This window comes from Mus musculus, chromosome 18 (genome assembly GCF_000001635.26).
Source record: "Mus musculus strain C57BL/6J chromosome 18, GRCm38.p6 C57BL/6J".
Classification (NCBI taxonomy): Eukaryota; Metazoa; Chordata; class Mammalia; order Rodentia; family Muridae; genus Mus; species Mus musculus.
In genome coordinates this window covers 31,592,824-31,611,154 of record NC_000084.6, presented here as the reverse complement: position 1 = coordinate 31,611,154, position 18,331 = coordinate 31,592,824, and the positions used below count along the sequence as shown (strand labels likewise).

The 18,331-nt window shown below is 38.6% G+C and overlaps 1 protein-coding gene across 2 annotated transcripts in view; it reads left to right on the top strand.

Annotated features, from left to right (window-relative positions):
• Positions 1-622: 622 nt before the first annotated feature.
• The window catches only part of Slc25a46 (solute carrier family 25, member 46), a 30,369-nt gene continuing 12,660 nt past the window's right edge, over positions 623-18,331 (top strand). Inside the window, exons 1-7 of one of the 2 annotated variants that reach the window (NM_001357461.1) lie at positions 623-722; positions 3,891-3,933; positions 5,345-5,402; positions 8,355-8,432; positions 10,923-11,023; positions 14,060-14,116; positions 16,521-16,578. In NM_001357461.1, the coding sequence (NP_001344390.1) occupies positions 8,409-8,432; positions 10,923-11,023; positions 14,060-14,116; positions 16,521-16,578 (240 nt within the window). In that variant the 5' untranslated portion in view covers positions 623-722; positions 3,891-3,933; positions 5,345-5,402; positions 8,355-8,408. Of the gene's footprint in view, positions 723-1,224; positions 1,627-3,890; positions 3,934-5,344; positions 5,403-8,354; positions 8,433-10,922; positions 11,024-14,059; positions 14,117-16,520; positions 16,579-18,331 lie in introns of those variants that run through there. The other variant, NM_026165.4, reaches the window with a different exon arrangement.

Here is an 18,331-nt window from a genome sequence, read left to right as displayed (position 1 = left end):
ATCTCTTCATGTTGGTTACAACTATTTTTAATTTTTCAAGTGTAAAATTTATAGTTAAATTATTTATATCTTTCCCAATTCCTTAAATGGCTTTTAGATCTGCCCTTGGATTAGAAAGTCTTCCGATTCACTGCATAAAAATAACCAAATATTCTCTTCCAATTTTTTAAACAAGGAAGAATATAGTGCATTAAAACTGTGCTTTGAGAGTGACGATTTCTATGGTTTTGGTTATTCTTTATCTAGCTCCTGAGGTATAATTCATTCTCTCTCCACTTTCAAGGAAGTGAAGTTATGACATGCAACATTTCTGTGTTAAAACTCCCTCTCCCTTCTTCTCCTTATACTCCTTAAAACACACCATCAAACATACAGAAGCTTCTGGGCCGGAGAGCCTAGTTCTGGAAAAGAAATTCTTTTATTGCCATGTCTAGTAGTGCTTTGATATAAGCACACAAGGAATACTAGATCAAGAGACTCCCCACATTTTGCCAAGGCACATCATAACCTAATCCAAGAAATCTCAAGATGCCCAAAATGTAGGTTATCCCTTTAAACGAAGGTTCATGGCCTTTGAAGGGAATACGTCAGCATTCTCTTCTGAACGTCTTTAGATTCTAGTGTTCAGTTGGGAAGAAGGCTCAGGGAGAAGCCATGCAAAACTCGGTCAGATCTAACAAGAGCCACCCAGCCTCAAGACCTCAAGAAACTAATAAAAACAGGTAGTGGGGGGAATCAACAGAAGTCGTCATGGGGTGGGGGTGTTCAGGGACAACGCTGTGATCTCAGTTACCCAAGTTGATACATCAGAAAAAAGAAAACTGTATACAGTTGCCTTAGAAAAGTTAAACAGTTGATTCCTATGTGGTTGAGGGCAGTATGTATTCACACACGAGGATGTTTTTGATTTGAACATTGTTAATGTCTGCTGTGGTGGTCCACACAGCCGGAGACAAAGCTAGGCTGAAGGCTACTCTTGCCCTCACACAGGGTTCCCTTGAAAAGGGTGAGCACCTGGGTGAGGGGAGTCAGCATGTTGCAACAGTCCGCGGTCACTCGTGGCTGCTGCACAGCTCAGAGCATCCCTGCTAGCAGGGGACACACCTTGCATCTCCTGGGACCAGGCCCAACAAGCATCCTTCCCCTTCCATCCTAAGCCGCATCTCCCTAGCAACCAACTCAGGGAAGACGCGCCAGGGCGGAGTCACGTGCTCCTAGGACTTCCGGGTTCTAGCCGTGACTTCCGGTTGTCAGTCTCCGGACGCGCAGCGGCTGCGGCGGGGACGCGGTGGAGGCCTGGGCTCCGTGGGCCGGCCTCTCTCGTCCTCGTCCGCCTGTCCGAGATGCATCCGCGGCGCCCTGAGGGCTTCGATGGCCTGGGCTACCGGGGAGGCGTTCGGGATGATCCGGCTTTCGGCGGCCCTTTCCATGCGCGCTCCTTCGGTTCAGGGACGGAACTGGGCCACTGGGTGACGACGCCCCCGGACATCCCGGGCAGCCGCAACCTGCACTGGGGCGAAAAGAGCCCTTCCTACGGCGTGCCGTCCGCGCCCCCGACGCTCGAGGGTTCCGCGGAGGAGCCCTTTCCCGGCGGCGGCGAGGGCCCGCGGCCGGGACCGAGCAGCGGTGAGGGGTGCGGGGCCCGGCCGGGCGGGTGGGCCGGCGGACTCCGGAAGCGCGCGCAAGGCCCGCCTTGGTCCTTGCACACGCTACCACACCCTCTGCCCTCCTTTCGTCCTCTGCCCTGAAAGGAGCCTCCTCGGCACGCGATTTGTGCTCTCTCCGGGGTCACCGCACTAGGTGACATCCGCGCAGCCTAGGATGCATGGCTAGGAGAGTTTAGGGGTCCAGGAATGTTACCACTGATGGCCTGAATCAGGAAAGGAAGAAATTAGATTATTTACTGTTGTCAGAATTACTCTGGCAGGTGGATTTTCTTGATTTAGTTAATTGACTCATAGCAGTGTTTTTTTGTTTTTTTGTTTGTTTGTTTTTTGTTTTGGAAAGACGCTTTTTAAGTCTAGGCAGATTGGGGTTAAAGCTTGGCTCTACCAATCATAAATTTATCCATTTTTTTCCCACCCGATTCCTCGGTTTTCATCTCTTGTCGAATGACTGATTAGTTTTAGAGAGCTAAAGAAAATGAACAACAATAATGTAAACATGCTCAGTAGGATAATCAATCTTTTCCTTCACTTACCCTTTTCACCACAGGAGTTCTGATTTTAGATCCCAAATCCATACCTGTGTGAAGTTTTCCCTTCTGACCTAAAACCTCCACCTTAGAGTTAGAAACACTAATATAACTTAACTTTGTAAGCAGTTAACTCGCCTTGGAGTGTCAAAGAGCTTCAGTTGCAATACTGCATGAACTGCATGTTTAAAATCTGTTTTCTTAAAATGTAAACGCCTGTCTATTTTCTGGAAGTAGCAAATTGTATCATTAAGTATTAAACATTCTATACGTCATCGTGGTAGTCATTCCTCAGTTTTTACTTGGAAGTTCGGATGATCCTGAATTAGGATCTTCCAGTACAGGAAGAGGTAAAGACGGGTCAGTGTGTCATCTCGTGTCACTAATCTAAGTGACTCAACTAAGCTTTTGTCTGTTATCTTGTTTGATTCATAGTCTCCTTCTGGTCCCAGAATAATGCTGGAGAACTACTTTTTGAATGAAGCTATAAATGAAATGATTTAAAACATAGGTATAATTGCTATAAAGTTACCGTCTTAGGCAGTAAAGTTTTTATCTTTTCTTAAATTACATCTTGGTGGTTCAAATGAGGGGAAACTTGCTAACACAACCAGTTCATTTTGAAGCTGTTAGCAAGTCAGTGACTATAAGCTTGCCAACAAGGAGAGCCTCACATAATTAACAGCATTAAGCCTTCCTAAAATGTCATATTTCCTTTAGTATTTGTATGTATAAACACACAAAAGAAAGTGCTTCAACATGACAAAAGCTTTCCTTTTAGCGTGTATATCTTTCAAGGTGAAGCTCGTAGCTTTCCCTAGGAGCATGCTTACATGGCCTGTTCTTAGAGTATTCTCATCAAAAAGGACCATTGCTTCATTTGAAAGGACAGGGAAGAGAGAGTGGCCTCTTGAGAATATTGATATTTAGTGTCTACTCCACTGGCTAGGTTACCACTAGGATTTTGGATTCCTTATTCAGGATAGAGATTTCTATTTTGACACGTACATAGGAGCTTTCAGCTGTCAGCTTTCTAGCAGTGCTGTAGAAGAGCACAGAATGTACCTGGGGTCCTACCACACGGTATTAAACAGCTATTCACTATTTAAAACCTAAGGTCACAGGGAGACGCTGCGCTTAACCTTATAGTTACTCTCACGTTAACTATTTTGAGATATTCTACGTGCAACTAGAGTCCTTCAGTAATAGTAGATGACTAATTGTACAGCATAGGCAGTCAGTTCCTTGGTGAATCAGTGTGACCATAAAAAATTTTAGAGTGATTGTAATCAGAAATTAAAATTGGCAATGCTTAGGTTCTGTCTGAATACTAATTTGACGTAGTCCACACATGGTTTTATCACTTTTTAAGATAGTTGTCTTTGATAATAATTAAACTTTGAAAGACTTTTTTTTTTTTTTTTTTTTTTTTTTTGTAAATAGTCACAACTTAGAAGTATCCCGGATAGCAAGCCCTTGTGACAACAGTCCATTGGAATGAAAGAACAGTGGTTCCTTTAAGAGGTCCATACTTTGGAACTTGCCATGTGCTCAACCAGAGTCATTCACTATTTAAACTGACTCCCTGTTCCATATCAGAATTTGAGGTTTAAATGAACAGCATGTTACTCTAAAATCTTGGTTATCACAGTGAATATAATATTGGTTATGAGTAATCTTATTCCTTTTATTTTAGAACAGTTGAATAGATTTGCTGGATTTGGTATTGGACTTGCAAGGTAATCTTAAGATTTTTTAAATTTATTTTGAGTTTTTCCCTTAAATATAATATTAAATGATTAACATTTCTTCCTTTAGGTTTTATTAACAGATTATATACTTACCTTGTGAAAATTCATTATTTAGAATCTATAACTTGATTTTAAATAGAGAGAGAAACCAGTCATTCCACTGCATAAACCTCAAAGTGATTTTGTAATGAATATAATTACTTTCATTAGTCTATCAGAATAGAGTAGAATGTAATCCTCCTTCTCAGAGGGATAGCATGATTAACAGTCTCCCTAAACCTGGCAGTGGTATCCAGGGAGTCTTGCAGCATAGAGGCAGGATTTTTGTTTTTAGTTACCATTTGGTAGTCAATCTCCTTTTTTTGGTTTTGTTACTGTTTATAGTGGTTATTATAACTAAGAACATTCATCAGTCTTATTTATGGTATTATGAATACAAATTTCATAAATATTGGACTTGTGCATTGTTTATCCTTCATATCAGAATGGCCTTCATCATTTTAAATATTTTAGCCAATAAAATGGCCTTATTTACATATTAAAACCTGAGTGATATTAGTGTCAGCATAGATAAAAATCTATATTTTCCATTCCGCTAATCTTTTTAGCCTAATTCTTTTTTATTTTGTTTTGTTTTTGATTTTTTCGAGACAGGGTTTCTCTGTGTAGCCCTGGCTGTCCTGGAACTCACTTTGTAGACCAGGCTGGCCTCGAACTCAGAAATTCGCCTGCCTCTGCCTCCCAAGTGCTGGAATTATAGGCATGTGCCACCACCGCCCCGCTTTAGCCTAATTCTTTATGCTTAAAGCTTTATACCATTTTATATAATGTATGTGTGTGTATATGTGTGTCACACACATACACACACACTCACACATATGTATATATATAAATGCATCATAGCTGTAATTATTTTGTAGTGGACATATTCAAAAGAAATATTTGATGCATAAAGTAGTATTTAACATGGTCATTAAAAATCCTATGTCTTAAGTACCAAGTACATCAAAATAAAAATTTCTAAAATGAGGATCTTGAAAAGCCAATGACTCTTCATATGAGAATTTTGTTCATAGGACATTTTTAAAAAGGCAAGTTACATGATGTAGCATTTCTCATGTCAAAAACATAATATTTTCATCTTTGTACTATAGATAATATTACATATTTACAAACTTGTGGATCAAGATTTCATTTATATTAAATTTATTGTTGGTATTATTTGCAGATATATAGGAATTAAATCCTCTCAATTGTGAAAGTATAAGATTAACTTTATGTATGTTATCTGTATACGGACATATTTATATATATATATATGCATACATATATGTATATGTATATATAAGTATATGTGTGTATATATATACGCACACACACATAAATTATTTCTGTATAGTCTCTTTACAGAAAATGTGCTGGCCCATCCTTGCATTGTTTTACGCCGCCAGTGTCAGGTAAATATAATTTCTTGGATTTCTGAGATAAGCCGAATTCTAATTAGAAGCACAGAACTCTGATAAAATGACATGAAATTGTGTATCCATTATCCTATGTGAAGTATTCCAAAATGTATAAAATATCAGTTCTCAAACTCTGTAGCCTTAAAACCTCTTCAGAATCTTAAACTTTTTTTTTTTTTTTTTTTTTTAAGCAGGATTCTAAAGATGCTTTATTTATCTGGATCATGCCTGTCAGGAGTCATGATTTCAGAAATGAAAACTTATGTTAATAATGATCTAGTTTGTTAAAATAAAAATGCATTCATCAGACATTAACAGATAATCTTTACAAAATTTATGTTTTTTAAAAATGTCTTTACTATCTGGAGCAACAGGAACAAACTTCTCACATCTGTCCTCCCAGTCAGTCTGATGTAGAATGTTGTTTTAAAAGAAACAAGAGTATTTGGCCTCCTGTATGTGATGTCCTTGAACATAGGAGTATTTTATTCTTTTCAGATACTGTGCCTTCTGAGGTTAACACTGAGACTTACAAAGTGGTGTTTTCGTAAGGGTTATGTGCAGTGTGAAATCTGAAGCAACCTAATTTTTAAAAACTCTTACATTAAAAGGGTCCCCATATTATAATTTATATCCACATGTGGTTATCTATCACCCTATATATATAATACATTGGTTATTTGAAAAACGTTGACTTACATGCCCAGGTGTTAAAACAGTGGGTCATAGCTTACCAAAATTAATCCCCATTGAGAGATCCACTTAGCTCACAAGTTTGTAATCATTGTAAATTCTTAGTAATATATACATTCCCACAAAAGCTTTTTAAAACATTTTATTAAAATGTATTAATTATACAAAATATACAAAGTATGACATTTTCATACATGTCTGTTATGTCCTTTTATTTTTCTGTCCCAGTTACTTTCCCTTGTCCTTTCTCCCACTTTCTATTGGTCGCTTTCTTATTCCCAAATAGTGCACTTCCTGCTTTCATGTCCTTTATTTTCTTCTTATTTCTTTGATTTACAAAAAAACCTATATTCTGTAGATGAGAAAATATGTAATATTTGTCTGAATCTGGCTTATTTTGATGACTCAGATCTCTTAGTTCTTTCCAATGCTATTTTTTTGGTGTGTGTGTGTGTGTGTGTGTGTGTGTGTGTGTGTATGTATACACCAGCTGCACGGAATGCGTTCCTTCTCACAGTCACCAGCACTTGTTCTGCTTGTTTCCTTGATTATAGCAGCTCTAATGGGGGTGAGATGGAACCTCAGTATGGTTTTGATTTACATTTCTCTGGTATATAGTGAATCTTTTTTCTTGATTTTCATTTCTTTCACCATTTGTATTTTTTCTTTAGATTATTTCTTTGGATTATTGGTGGTTTTGGTGTTTAATCTTTTTAGTTCTGTGTGTGTTGTGGATAGTCGGTTTCTTGTCAGATGTCTCTCATTGTGTAAGCTTTGTCTGCTTTGCTGAACAGAAACTTTTTAATTTATGCTGTCCTAGTTGTCAATTCATATTTCTATTCCTGACTTATCAGAGGCCTTTTCAGAAAGCCCTTGCCTATTTCAAGATTTTAAAGTGTATCCTATGTGTTCCTTGGCCAGAGTCAATGTTTTAAATCTTATTAAGGTGTTTCTGATTTGAACTTGGAGAAAGGTTGATTCTTTTTTCTATTTTCTTTTCTATTTTTCTTTTTTTATGTATCTCTCCAGCCCCCCTCCCTTTTCCTTTTTCCTTTTTTTTTTTTTTTTATAACAAAACAAAGAAAGCTCACTTTGTTAATTTCCTAGTACCTATTTGGTCTGAGTATGTAGGTGAATGGTTGTAAATACATCATGTAAGACTTTTACCTCGTGACAACCATCTTCCTTTTGTTTTTTGTTTTTTGTTTTTTGTTGTTTGTTTTTTGTTTTTTTGAGACAGGGTTTCTCTGTATAGCCCTGGCTGTCCTGGAACTCACTTTGTAGACCAAGCTGGCCTGGAACTCAGAAATCCACCTGCCTCTGCCTCCCGAATGCTGAGATTAAAGGCGTGCGCCACCACGCCTGGCTGACAACCATCTTCCTTATGTAACAAAAAATGTTAACCAGAAAGGTGATATGTACCTCTAGATTAGGATTCCTTACTTATCCTTTGTACTTCTTCACCAAGGGTGCTCGTAAACAGAGATTGTTGTTTCTTCTTGTGAGTGTCTGTGGGGAAGAGCATAATAGAGAAAATACAGCTGATGCTTCTGCCTTGATTATTACCGTTGCTTTCATGCTCATAGTATGCTATCAACAGTGGACAAGCTCAGAGGTGCCTGAGGAAAAGTAAGAGTATTTTGAACTGGCCAGGCCTCTGGTGAAGTAATGGAGCTCTCAACAGGAACTGGCCTGCATTGTAGCAGGTGCTATTATGTAACTTAAATTCTTTGTAAAATAATTTTCTCACAGAAGACAATATAAATCAGTACAAATTAGTCTGTTTATACTTGTCATTGAAAAATAAGAATGCATAGAAAAATAACTACCTAAATAGTACTGGAAGTTGCAGATGCTCTAGAACAGTAATATCCATTTGTATGTATGTAAATTGTGGATTATATTGCATTACAGTCCAATATAAATAAGTTTGACATGCTTGGCTGTGTTACAATTCATCCATTGATCCTAAGCTGTAGTTTAAAAAATGCTTGGCCAAATGAATCTGAGTATGAGATTTAATTCCAGAGTTTAAAACCCCACTTCTCAAACAGCAAAATCCTCTTTACAGTTTTCATTACTGGATATTTTATGTACTGTTCTACATATTACATTTATATCACCATAGGTACAACATTTTTTGAAATGCTTATTATTTGGCTTTAGAACTTAACCGTTAGTTTATGATGAACTTGAATTTTTTTGTGGCCTCCTTATTTCTTGACAAAACAAAAATATTATATATTTTTATAGGTCAATTACCATGCTCGGCATTACCATCTCACTCCATTTTCAATTATCAACATTATGTATAGCTTCAACAAAACTCAGGTGAGAATCTATTCTATTAATGCTATGTATTGAAACTGTTAAGCGTTAAAGTAAGAATTCTCCTTTGAGTCTTTCAGAACTTCACTTAATTCAACGAACTTGCAAAGAACTGTGCTAAGTTCCAAGAGTTTAGCAGCAGGTAAGGTAAATGCAATCAAGAGATTTATGATTTAGTCATAGAGACACAAATGTCAGCATAAGCTTGTGGTCCAGTGTGTGGTTCAGTACGAGACTATAAAGTACTGATTAGTAGCTAGGAAAGAGGTACACACCATACTTACGTGGTTGTTAGTTTTCTCATTGCCGTAACAAAATACCTGACAACATCTAAGGAAGCAAGGTGTTATTTTGACTTGCAACACTATCCTCATGATGGTGACAGTGAGTTCATGGAGGCCTGAACTCAAGGTAGCTGATCACACCGATTGGGCGGCTCTTGATGCACAAGACATGATACGGCCACTCTTCAGGGTGGGTCTTCCTTCTCAGTTAAGCATTCCTAATCGTACAGTGAAGATTCACTCTCACAGCTGAGCTTGAACCCAGGGTATGATGTGGGAAAGGGGTTGAAAAGAGAGTTGTCAGAAAGTCTGCTTCTTAATGCTGAGGTAATGGTTTTGTATGTGATGTTCAAAAGCAAAAGTGAAAGAGTGGTTATGGTTTGGGGACTAGATATAATGCAGTGTAATAGACGCTTGTAGCAGGGGTGGAGGGTAAGAGGAGGATGAAAAAGAGCCAGAGAAGACCTTCTGTGGTCTGTGCACTTTATCCTGAACTGCAAGAGAACCACTGAAGATGTGTTACAGCAGTGATTCTAACCTGTGGGTCACGAGCCCTGGGAAGGTGTCCAACAGCCGTTTTGTAGGGGTCACATATCAGATATCCTGCATATCAGATATACAAAAAATGGCAAAATTATAGTTTTGAAGTAGCAATGAAAATACCGTTATGGTTGTGGGTTAGCACAGCATGAGAACTGTATTGGAGTATGTCACTGTGTTCGAGTGACAAGTACATGGTGAACAGATTGTACGCATCAGAATTTAATTTTTTTGTTAAGGTTTTCTTTGTGTACCTTGGCAGTCTTGGAACTTGCTTTGTAGACCAGGCTGTCTCCTAACTCAGAGATCCACTTGCCCCTGCCTCCCTAGTGCTGGGATTAAAGGCATAAGCCACTACTTAATTAAAATTTAAAATTTGTATGTTTGACTTCTAAGAAATTTCCCACATAAATGTTTGTGATCATATGTAAAAATGTGTATGCAAGATATCATATTGTAGAATTTCATATAATAATGAGCCAAAATATCTGGGCAGTAGTGGCGTTCCCCTTTAATCCCAGCACTCTGGAGGGGAGGCAGAGGCAGTTAGATATCTGAGTTCAAGGCCAGCCTGGTCTATAGAGTGATTTCCAGGATAGCCAGGACTACACAGAAAAACCCTGTCTCTCAAAAGCCAAGAGGGGGTGGAGGGAGGGAGGGAGAGAAATGAGCCTAGAAATGAACCTCCCTAGCAGTGGTACCAGTAAAGTAACAATGACACATTTAGGTGGCAGAACACCAGGTAGCCTTTACAAATAGCAAAATATCTTTGTGTGTACTGATATGGAATGGTTGCTGGGTTGTTTTTTATGGTTCAAAGTACATCTGTTAAAAATGAACAAATGAAGAAATTGTATTTCTTTCCGTGCAGACAGGAAGATAAAAGTTTTTGTGGGACTAGGATGAAAAAGAGATACAGTTTTCTCCTGATCATATATTGCTTCTTTTAATTTTACATTGTTGGTATTTTATTTCCCAATTCACTAATAACCTAGATAGTGGCAGCACCATGGTGTCACTGTAGGAGAAACAGTGAACTCTTGCAGTGTTAGAGGTCCATAAGTAATAAGGTAAGGGTGAGAAAAGTAGTAGATTTAGGAGAGGCTGAGAATGGAGAGAACTTTGGTTGACTACTCAGAAAGAATGAGAAATGCATGGTTTTGGCACAAGGAGGAAAAATAGGAACTCCAACAGAGAAGGAAAAGAAATGTGGCCAATGGCTACGATGGAGTGAAGTTGGGGAAATATGAAGTTTGGGCTGCCTGTAGTCATATAAACAGCTAGATTGTAGGAAGTTGGATATAGGGATACCTGAGGTTTTTAAATAAGTAGCCAATCATTTTGGAGTACTTAACTAAATGGATTATCTTAGTTCATCTTAGTCTAAACAAGGTACCATGAAACATTAATAACCGAGGCTACTGTATTGGTACAGGCCTTGGGATCCTGGGACTTGGGAGGTTGAGGAAGGAGGATCAAGAGTTCAAGGTGAATCTCAGCTACATAGGCCATCCTGGGTTATGTGGGAGTGCCTCAAGAGACCAAGAACAAAGTGGTAGAAACCCAATTAGTTACAGTTCTGTAATCTTCTGTATTTTCATGAAGAACTTCTGTGTTTTATATTTAGGCATTAACAGAACTGTTTGTGTTGTTTTTGTTTTGATTTTAGGGACCAAGAGCCCTATGGAAAGGGATGGGAAGCACATTTATTGTTCAGGGAGTCACACTTGGAGCAGAAGGCATAATAAGTGAATTTACACCTTTACCGAGGTACATGTGGAGCCTTTTTTCCCTATATTAGTTTTATATTAAGTTTTTATCAAATATGGAAGCAAATATCTTGAATCTGAAAGCTTGTCTGAAGTAGCCCAGAGAAGGACAGACAGTAAAGCTTCTTTGTCACACCTTGCTGATGACATGTGTGTGTCCTCCTCTCTGCTGAACTGTGCCTTTCATTCCTGCTGCTAAGTGAGAAACAGGAGTGTGGGAACAACTTCCTCTTTAAGTAGCTCATTTGTTTATAAAGCATTGTGTGATTTGTGCTGTAACTAAATAATCCCCTTCAGATTCCCAGGAATATTTACCTGGAATTATTGGTAAGGATTTCAAAAATAACTGAAAATTGAGATAAGAATTCTGAGTACGAATTGACTAGGCAGGAAAGGCTTTCTTTCCAAGAGAAGGCAGCAGCAGCACCTGGTCTCAGAGAGCTTCCACAGTGTCGGCGACAAAAGGCAGCAGCTTGTGCTTGGAAATGGAAAGAGGCTTGTATGAGCTCATCTCTCTTCTTTTTAAACATTTTTCATTTATTATTGGGTAACTTTTTGTATATATATTATCTGGGACATATCCAACTCAAATCTCCCTCCTTCCATTATCGTCTTTGCAGTGGTTTATTCTCTGTGGGCCTGGAATGAAACATCTGTTTTTTGATAAGAACAAGAGTATTCCTAAGAGGTAGTGTAAAAAGTATTGGTTCAGACTGGCTTGTAGAGAGTTAATATATTAATCTTAACCACGCTGGGGCAATTTTGAGTTGTGGAACAGAACAGAGAGTGCAGAGTTAGGAAGGCAGCTAAGTATAATTGATGATAGTTACTGTTAGGTTGGAACTGGGAGTATCAGGAGGGGAGTTGCCAGCAGTGACTGAGATTTTTTTTTTTTTTTCAAATAGAAATGCTAACCGAGGTGGAGAATTCATTAAGAATAAGTTAGAGAAATAGTTAAGGAATTTAACTTTCAATAAATGGAGTTTGAGATAAAAATCTGCCAGACCTGTAGGGGATATCTTAGTCACTTTTATGTTACTGTGAAGAGACAAAATTTCCAAGGTAACTTATTAAAGAAAGCATTTAATTTGAGGCTCACAGTTCCAGAGGGTAGTAGGGACTATGGCCATCATGGCAAGAACATTGCCAGAATCAGGTAGTCATGGTGCTGTAGGTGTAGCCGAGAGCTTACATCTGTCTCACAAGTATGCAGCAGAGAGAGGGAGAGCCAGAGTGCTCATTGGAAACCTCAAAACCCACACCCAGTGAGTGACACACCTTCTCCAAAAAGGCCACACCTCCTAACCCTCAAATCTATCAGCCTGTGGGGGCTGTTCATACCACCACAGGGGGCCATTTTTAGAAGGGGGCTGGAACTGTGGATCAGGATGCCACAGGAGTTATTTAAGTATAGACGTTTGAGTATTGGGGCATAAAGTATCATTCAGAATATGAGACTCAATGAATTTCAACTGATGGAGAATCACAAGTTATGAAATGTGACAAGGATAGATCCTGGACAACTTGGTGTGTCTCCATGTCTGTACCGTGTGTGGAGGGTGGGGTGGTGACAGCACTTGAGAAGGGTAGAGTCAGTGATGCCCTCAGCAAACCTGAGGCAGGTTCATGACACCGATTCTAGAACCAGAGGCTGTAGACGCCAGTTGTAGATATGCTGGGAGAGAGAAAGTAGATTAACTTAGGGAGGCTGAGTTTCTTTTCTGTGGGTCAAATTCAGCCATTACTTGTTGTAGGAAAGACAGCACTATACTTGTAGAAAGCCCCAAGAAGACTGGTACTGTAGGTGATCTACAGCTATGGCTGTTGGCAGCAAGGCACTCACAGACGATGTGAAAGGGATGCTAGTGATAGTAGTAAGCTATTGTAATTTGTTGGCTACTCTTTGGCATGACCAATTTTCTGTAGTATATTTTTCTGAATGAACTCACGGATAGTGTTAAAGGCTTTGAATAGTTCTGGCTTATATATCTAAAGGATATATTGTCTTGATTGTTAAGAAAGGGAGCTAGTTGAAGGTCTAACCAAAGGTATTGCACATGTACTCAGCGTTGGGATTTATCTTTGTAAGGAAAAGAAACAAAGGCAAGAAGCTAAGAGCAAGCTTTTTTCAATGTGTTGCTTTCAAAGGACTTCCTTTAATATAGCTTTGCTAAAGGTTAGCAGCCAGCTAAGTTTTCTTGACTCACATTTTAAAAATTGAATATCTATGCTTGCCTAACTTTAATCTCTGTTACTGATTTTAATGTCACAGGGTGTCTGAAAGTGCAGATATGCCAGCTCTTTCTTTCTTTCTTTCTTTCTTTCTTTCTTTCTTTTTTTTTTTTTTTTGAGGCTTCCTAACTCAAATACAGAGGTCTATAAAAAAGTTGGCAATTCAGGGCATTCAGGTTAGTAGTGTGGTAAAAATTCAGTGCCTGCAGTGCTAATAGATGTGATTCAGTTTCTGGCTACAATTAAATTTCAGGACCCTAGGCAAACCACACTGAAAGTGTAGAAAGTTAGCTATGTGGAGAGAGATAAAGAAGGGGAATTGGAATAGACAGACCATTTCCAAAGACTCAGGGTCATGTGATCAGGGCAGTGGCCTCACTCTTAGCGAGAAAGAGGGGATATATATGTGAGACCCATCTTGTCCTGAGCATTTCTGATAAAGAATACTACCCTGTTCTGTATTAGTAAGCAAAGGGTGCCTGCTGGTGCTCATCCAACTTTCTCTTTTCATTCAGTGTAGGTTCCTAGCTCATGAATCCACCCAATCTTGAAACCTCCTCACAGATATGGCTGGAGGCTTGTCTCTTGCGTCTTCTCATCTGTCACATTGACACAGTAGTAGCCATTATGCAATCAGTTGCAGCTTTTCCCTGCAGCCTCTGTCAGCAGACACACAGGCACTGATTCTCTGTTTGAACTACCACAGTGTCAGAAGTATGTCTAGGAAAACCCATTCTACAGATTAAAACAAAATATTTTAAATAATGTAGTTTTTGTTTTATTTACATTTATTTTTACATTTTAGGGAGGTTTCACACAAATTGAACCCTAAACAAATAGGTGAACACCTTCTCCTGAAATGGTAAGATTTTTTATTATTATTTTTACTTATTTTTATATTCACTTTACGTTCTGATCACAGCCCTGCTCCCTTCTCTATTCCCAGTCCCACCCATAAAATCTTTCCCCCATTGTCTCCTCCCCTTCTCCTCAGAGAAGGGGAGCGAAATGGTAAGTTTTAAAAATGACATTATTACCAGAAAGTTTTATTAGCTTTTTTAGTGTTAGAACTGGAAAAAAAAAATCTTATGCCTAATATAGTGAAGGAAGTTAGAGTAGTAGCAATAGGCTTTTTGAAGAAAAGTAATACAAGGCTTAGGGATAAGTCTTGAATTACATATGGAATAACAACAACAACAATATCAACAACAACAATAACAATCCTGAAATATAATATATGCTGCTTAAAATAATTCTTAGGCATTTGAAAAATAAGAGTTGTGGCTCAGCTTTTGTTTTGTTTTAAACACTTTCTTTTGTTCTTTCTTCAGGGATGGGATGGGTATGTGTGTGTTCCTGTGTTTGGGTGCACTTGTGTGTATGTGGAGGACAGAGTGTCCTCAGGAGCTACCAATGTTATTTTTTAATTTATTTCCATCAAACACTGCCCCCTCTAGCTCCCTCTCCCTCTCCCAGAGACCCTCCCCCATCCCCCTTGTGTTTCCTTGTGTAGTTCTGGCTGTCCTGGAACTCAGTCTATATACCAGGCTGGCCTTGAACTCCACCTACCCCTGCCTTCCAAGTGCTGGGATTAGAGTCGTTTACCTCCACTGCCCAGCTCCTGGTTCTGTTTTTAAGATTATAATATAATGACATCATTTCCTCCTTCCCTTTTCTCCAACACTTCCCATGTGACCCCCATCTTGCTCTCATTCAAATTCATTGCCTTTTTTCCTTACTTGTTCCTTGATGTATGTGTGTGTTTCTGAATGCATAAATACAGCTTTGCCAGTCCATATAATGTTACTTATACATCTATGTTTCTAGATGATCACTTGGTATTGGGCCATCAGTTGGAGTGCTGTCTGGGGTTACTGACTAGCCAGAGCAGTCAGCACACCCCAGGAATCTACTTGTTTCTCTGTACCCAGTACCGATATTACAAATGCATGCCCTATGCCTGGATTTATACATGGGTGCTGGGGATCATACTTGGGTCTTCATGTTTGCGTGCCAAGTGCTTCGCCAGCTGTGATTTCCCCAGTCCTTTAACCTAGGTTAATCAAACAAACTACTGTGGGTTAAACATGAATAAGCCAAACATCTGCAATCGGAAATATATCCAATTCTGAAGAGTTTGAACTCCAGCAAGACATGTCATATGTCTTGAATTTCTTTAACCTGATGCCATTTAATATGGGATGAGGTGTCAGAATATAGCCACACAGAAAATACTATGCAAAAACACATAGTCTTTGTGTGTAAAAGTATAAAACAAATTAATTTTGTATCTAGACTTGGGTTCTGTCCCCAAGATATCAATATCCCCAAGATACTGATACTTACATACAAATATCCCCAAATCTGAAACACATCTGGTCTTGAGCATTTCTGATAAAAGGGATGCTAGCCCTGTGTCTTACTATTCAGAGACATGAATGAATGTATTCGGTGAAGAGTAAGCTCAAAATGATAGTCATATTGCAGTGTGGTGTAAAGGCACCTAGTGATTTTACATCAATAACTATTTTTACAGATTAAAAGTTTATTCTGTTTATCTGAAGAATTAGAAATTTCTCTAGCTTGCTGGCTTCCTCTGGGATGGTCCCGCACATAATTACTTACTGATGTTCCATTAGCCTTGGAGATGAGTACTCACCAGAGCCTGACCCCTAAGGTTGCTGCTCAGGTTAGTCCCACCCGTGAAAGGATTTTAAGTAACTCTACTTTTGTAATGTAACCATACTGATAAAGAAACAGCTTTGGAAAGCTGTACAACATTATTTTTTCATAGTAAAAAAGGCACTTGACTTGTGGTTGTAGGCTGTGGCTTATTTCTGCTGATGGGAATTGTAGGAAATGATGTAGGATAGTAACATAAAGCATTCTTTTCTGGATATCACTAAATTAAACTGTGATACAGTTATTCTACAAAAGGCTCAGAAGCATATTTCAGGGAGTGCTAGTTATATGCAAGTAGATGTTCAAATAGTTAATCATAAATGAACCTACGTTCTGCTAAAGGTACAATCTAGAGTTTGGGTTTTTTTGGCAGACTGTCTTTGTATTAGTGTTACCTTTTATTTCCATCTCTGTTCAGTAAAGCACTCTGTTTCAGTGTCCTGAGTTCCAAAGTAGAATTGAAAATTTAAAAAGATCACTTTAGGGTTGCATGTAAATTTAGGTGAATACATTAAAAGATCTTAAAATTTCATTTTAATCATCTTATTTTGTTGTACTGATATAATTTGCTTTAATTTCTGCAGCCTAACATACATGGTGGCCATGCCTTTTTATTCTGCAAGTCTGATCGAAACAGTACAGGTGAGCTGTTCTTTAGTGTAACGTTTTTGTAAGTACTTTTAGCATATTTAGTATACCGTGTATGTCTGATTTTAAATATTCATTTCACAGATACACTTATTTATTACATTTTACCATGGTTCTAACATTTCCACTGCAAATTTGGGTCACATTTATGGTTTAATTATTTTTCTTCCTTTCATACTCTTCGTTTAGTTGTCTCAGAACCCAAACTGACTTGTTTTGATCTTTCAAGTAACATAAATGCTTTATGTTACTGCATTAATAATTGTTTGAGCATGAGGAGTAGTCATCCTAACAGTAAGTTGTAGTAACTGTAGATAATTTACTACGCAGCATGTTTTAAAAGTGTCCCAGTGTTGGCTGAACACAAGTAATAAATGCAAACTTCAGTAGTTTCCTGTTAGCATTTACATTCTGCTTGCTTGTTTTACTATTTCTAGCCACACGGTGGCACTTCAAGCACATTGAATTACATTTTGTAGCCTCACTATCTTTTATAGTTAAAAGTGTTTATACAGTTGTCTTCTGTTTCCAGCATCCGATCTTCAAGAATACTTTGCCCGCCCATGTTAGTGTCTGCTCTGTAAATTGCTTGCTTCAATAGCCTTGCCTTTCTGGTTTTTTATTTGTTTTGTTTTCTCTTTATTATTTGTCCCCGCTACATCACTAATCTCTGATTTTCCTGTTGTTAGAACTAACTTTGGTTAACTGAAATTAACATCTTATGACTAAAACACTTTTGTATTTTTATATTTGGATGATATTGTGTAGTTCACAGAGTTAGTTTGTCAAGCAGTCTGTTTAAAGATAAGAAAAACTATCAGAAAGATAAAAATTTAAGGCAAAATACCTAAGCAACATGCTGTATCAGGAAAGATGTTTTAGTTGGGACAGATTTGACACAGTCACATTTGTCTACTTAAATTAGAACTGTAACTTTAAACAGTGTCTTAAATATTATCTTTAGCCCACCCCCACCTCCCCAGCTCCCAGGGATTAAACCACCAACCAAAGAGTACACATGGAGGGACCCATGGCTCCAGCTGCATAGGTAGCAGAGGATGACCTTATCTGGCATCAGTGGGAGTGGAGGCCCTTGATCCTGTGAAGGCTCAATGCTTCAGTGTAGGGGAAATGCCAGGGCAGTGAGGTGGGAGTAGGTGAGTGGGTGGGTGAGCACCCTCACAGAAGCATCGGCGAGAGGGGTGGGGTAGTGGCTTTCCAGAGGGGAAACTGGGAAAGGGGATAACATTTGAAATGTAAATAAATAAAATAACCAATTAAAAAAACTCATCTTTAGATTGTAATTTTCTCTTATAGACTAGGAATAGTGTTTAGTAACTGAATCTCTGTATTTTGTAAGGATCCAGCTTACAGTAATGGATTTCCTCTGTGTCTGTTTTGACACTGTCCTTGATGTGTCTTCTATGTCTCACTCTTAGTGCCCTGCTTGCCTTGTCATGTCCTTTGTCTGTGGACAGCTTGCTTTCTCAGGCTTTTTCTCCCAGGGAGATCACCAGAAGAACTACTGTTTGAAGCCCTTGAATAGGAACTACTTCCCACTGGTTAATCCTTTATCCAGTATCCTTAAGTCCAGTCTGTGTGTACTTGAAAAGTTAGTGTTTCAAAGTCGAATAGTTCTGTCCCTTCCCTAAAATAAGGGTCCATATTGATTTCCCATGATCAATCTCAGACTTCTCAGTATAGAATGTATCAGTTTTTATTGACTTTGCCTTTTCATTTTATCTTC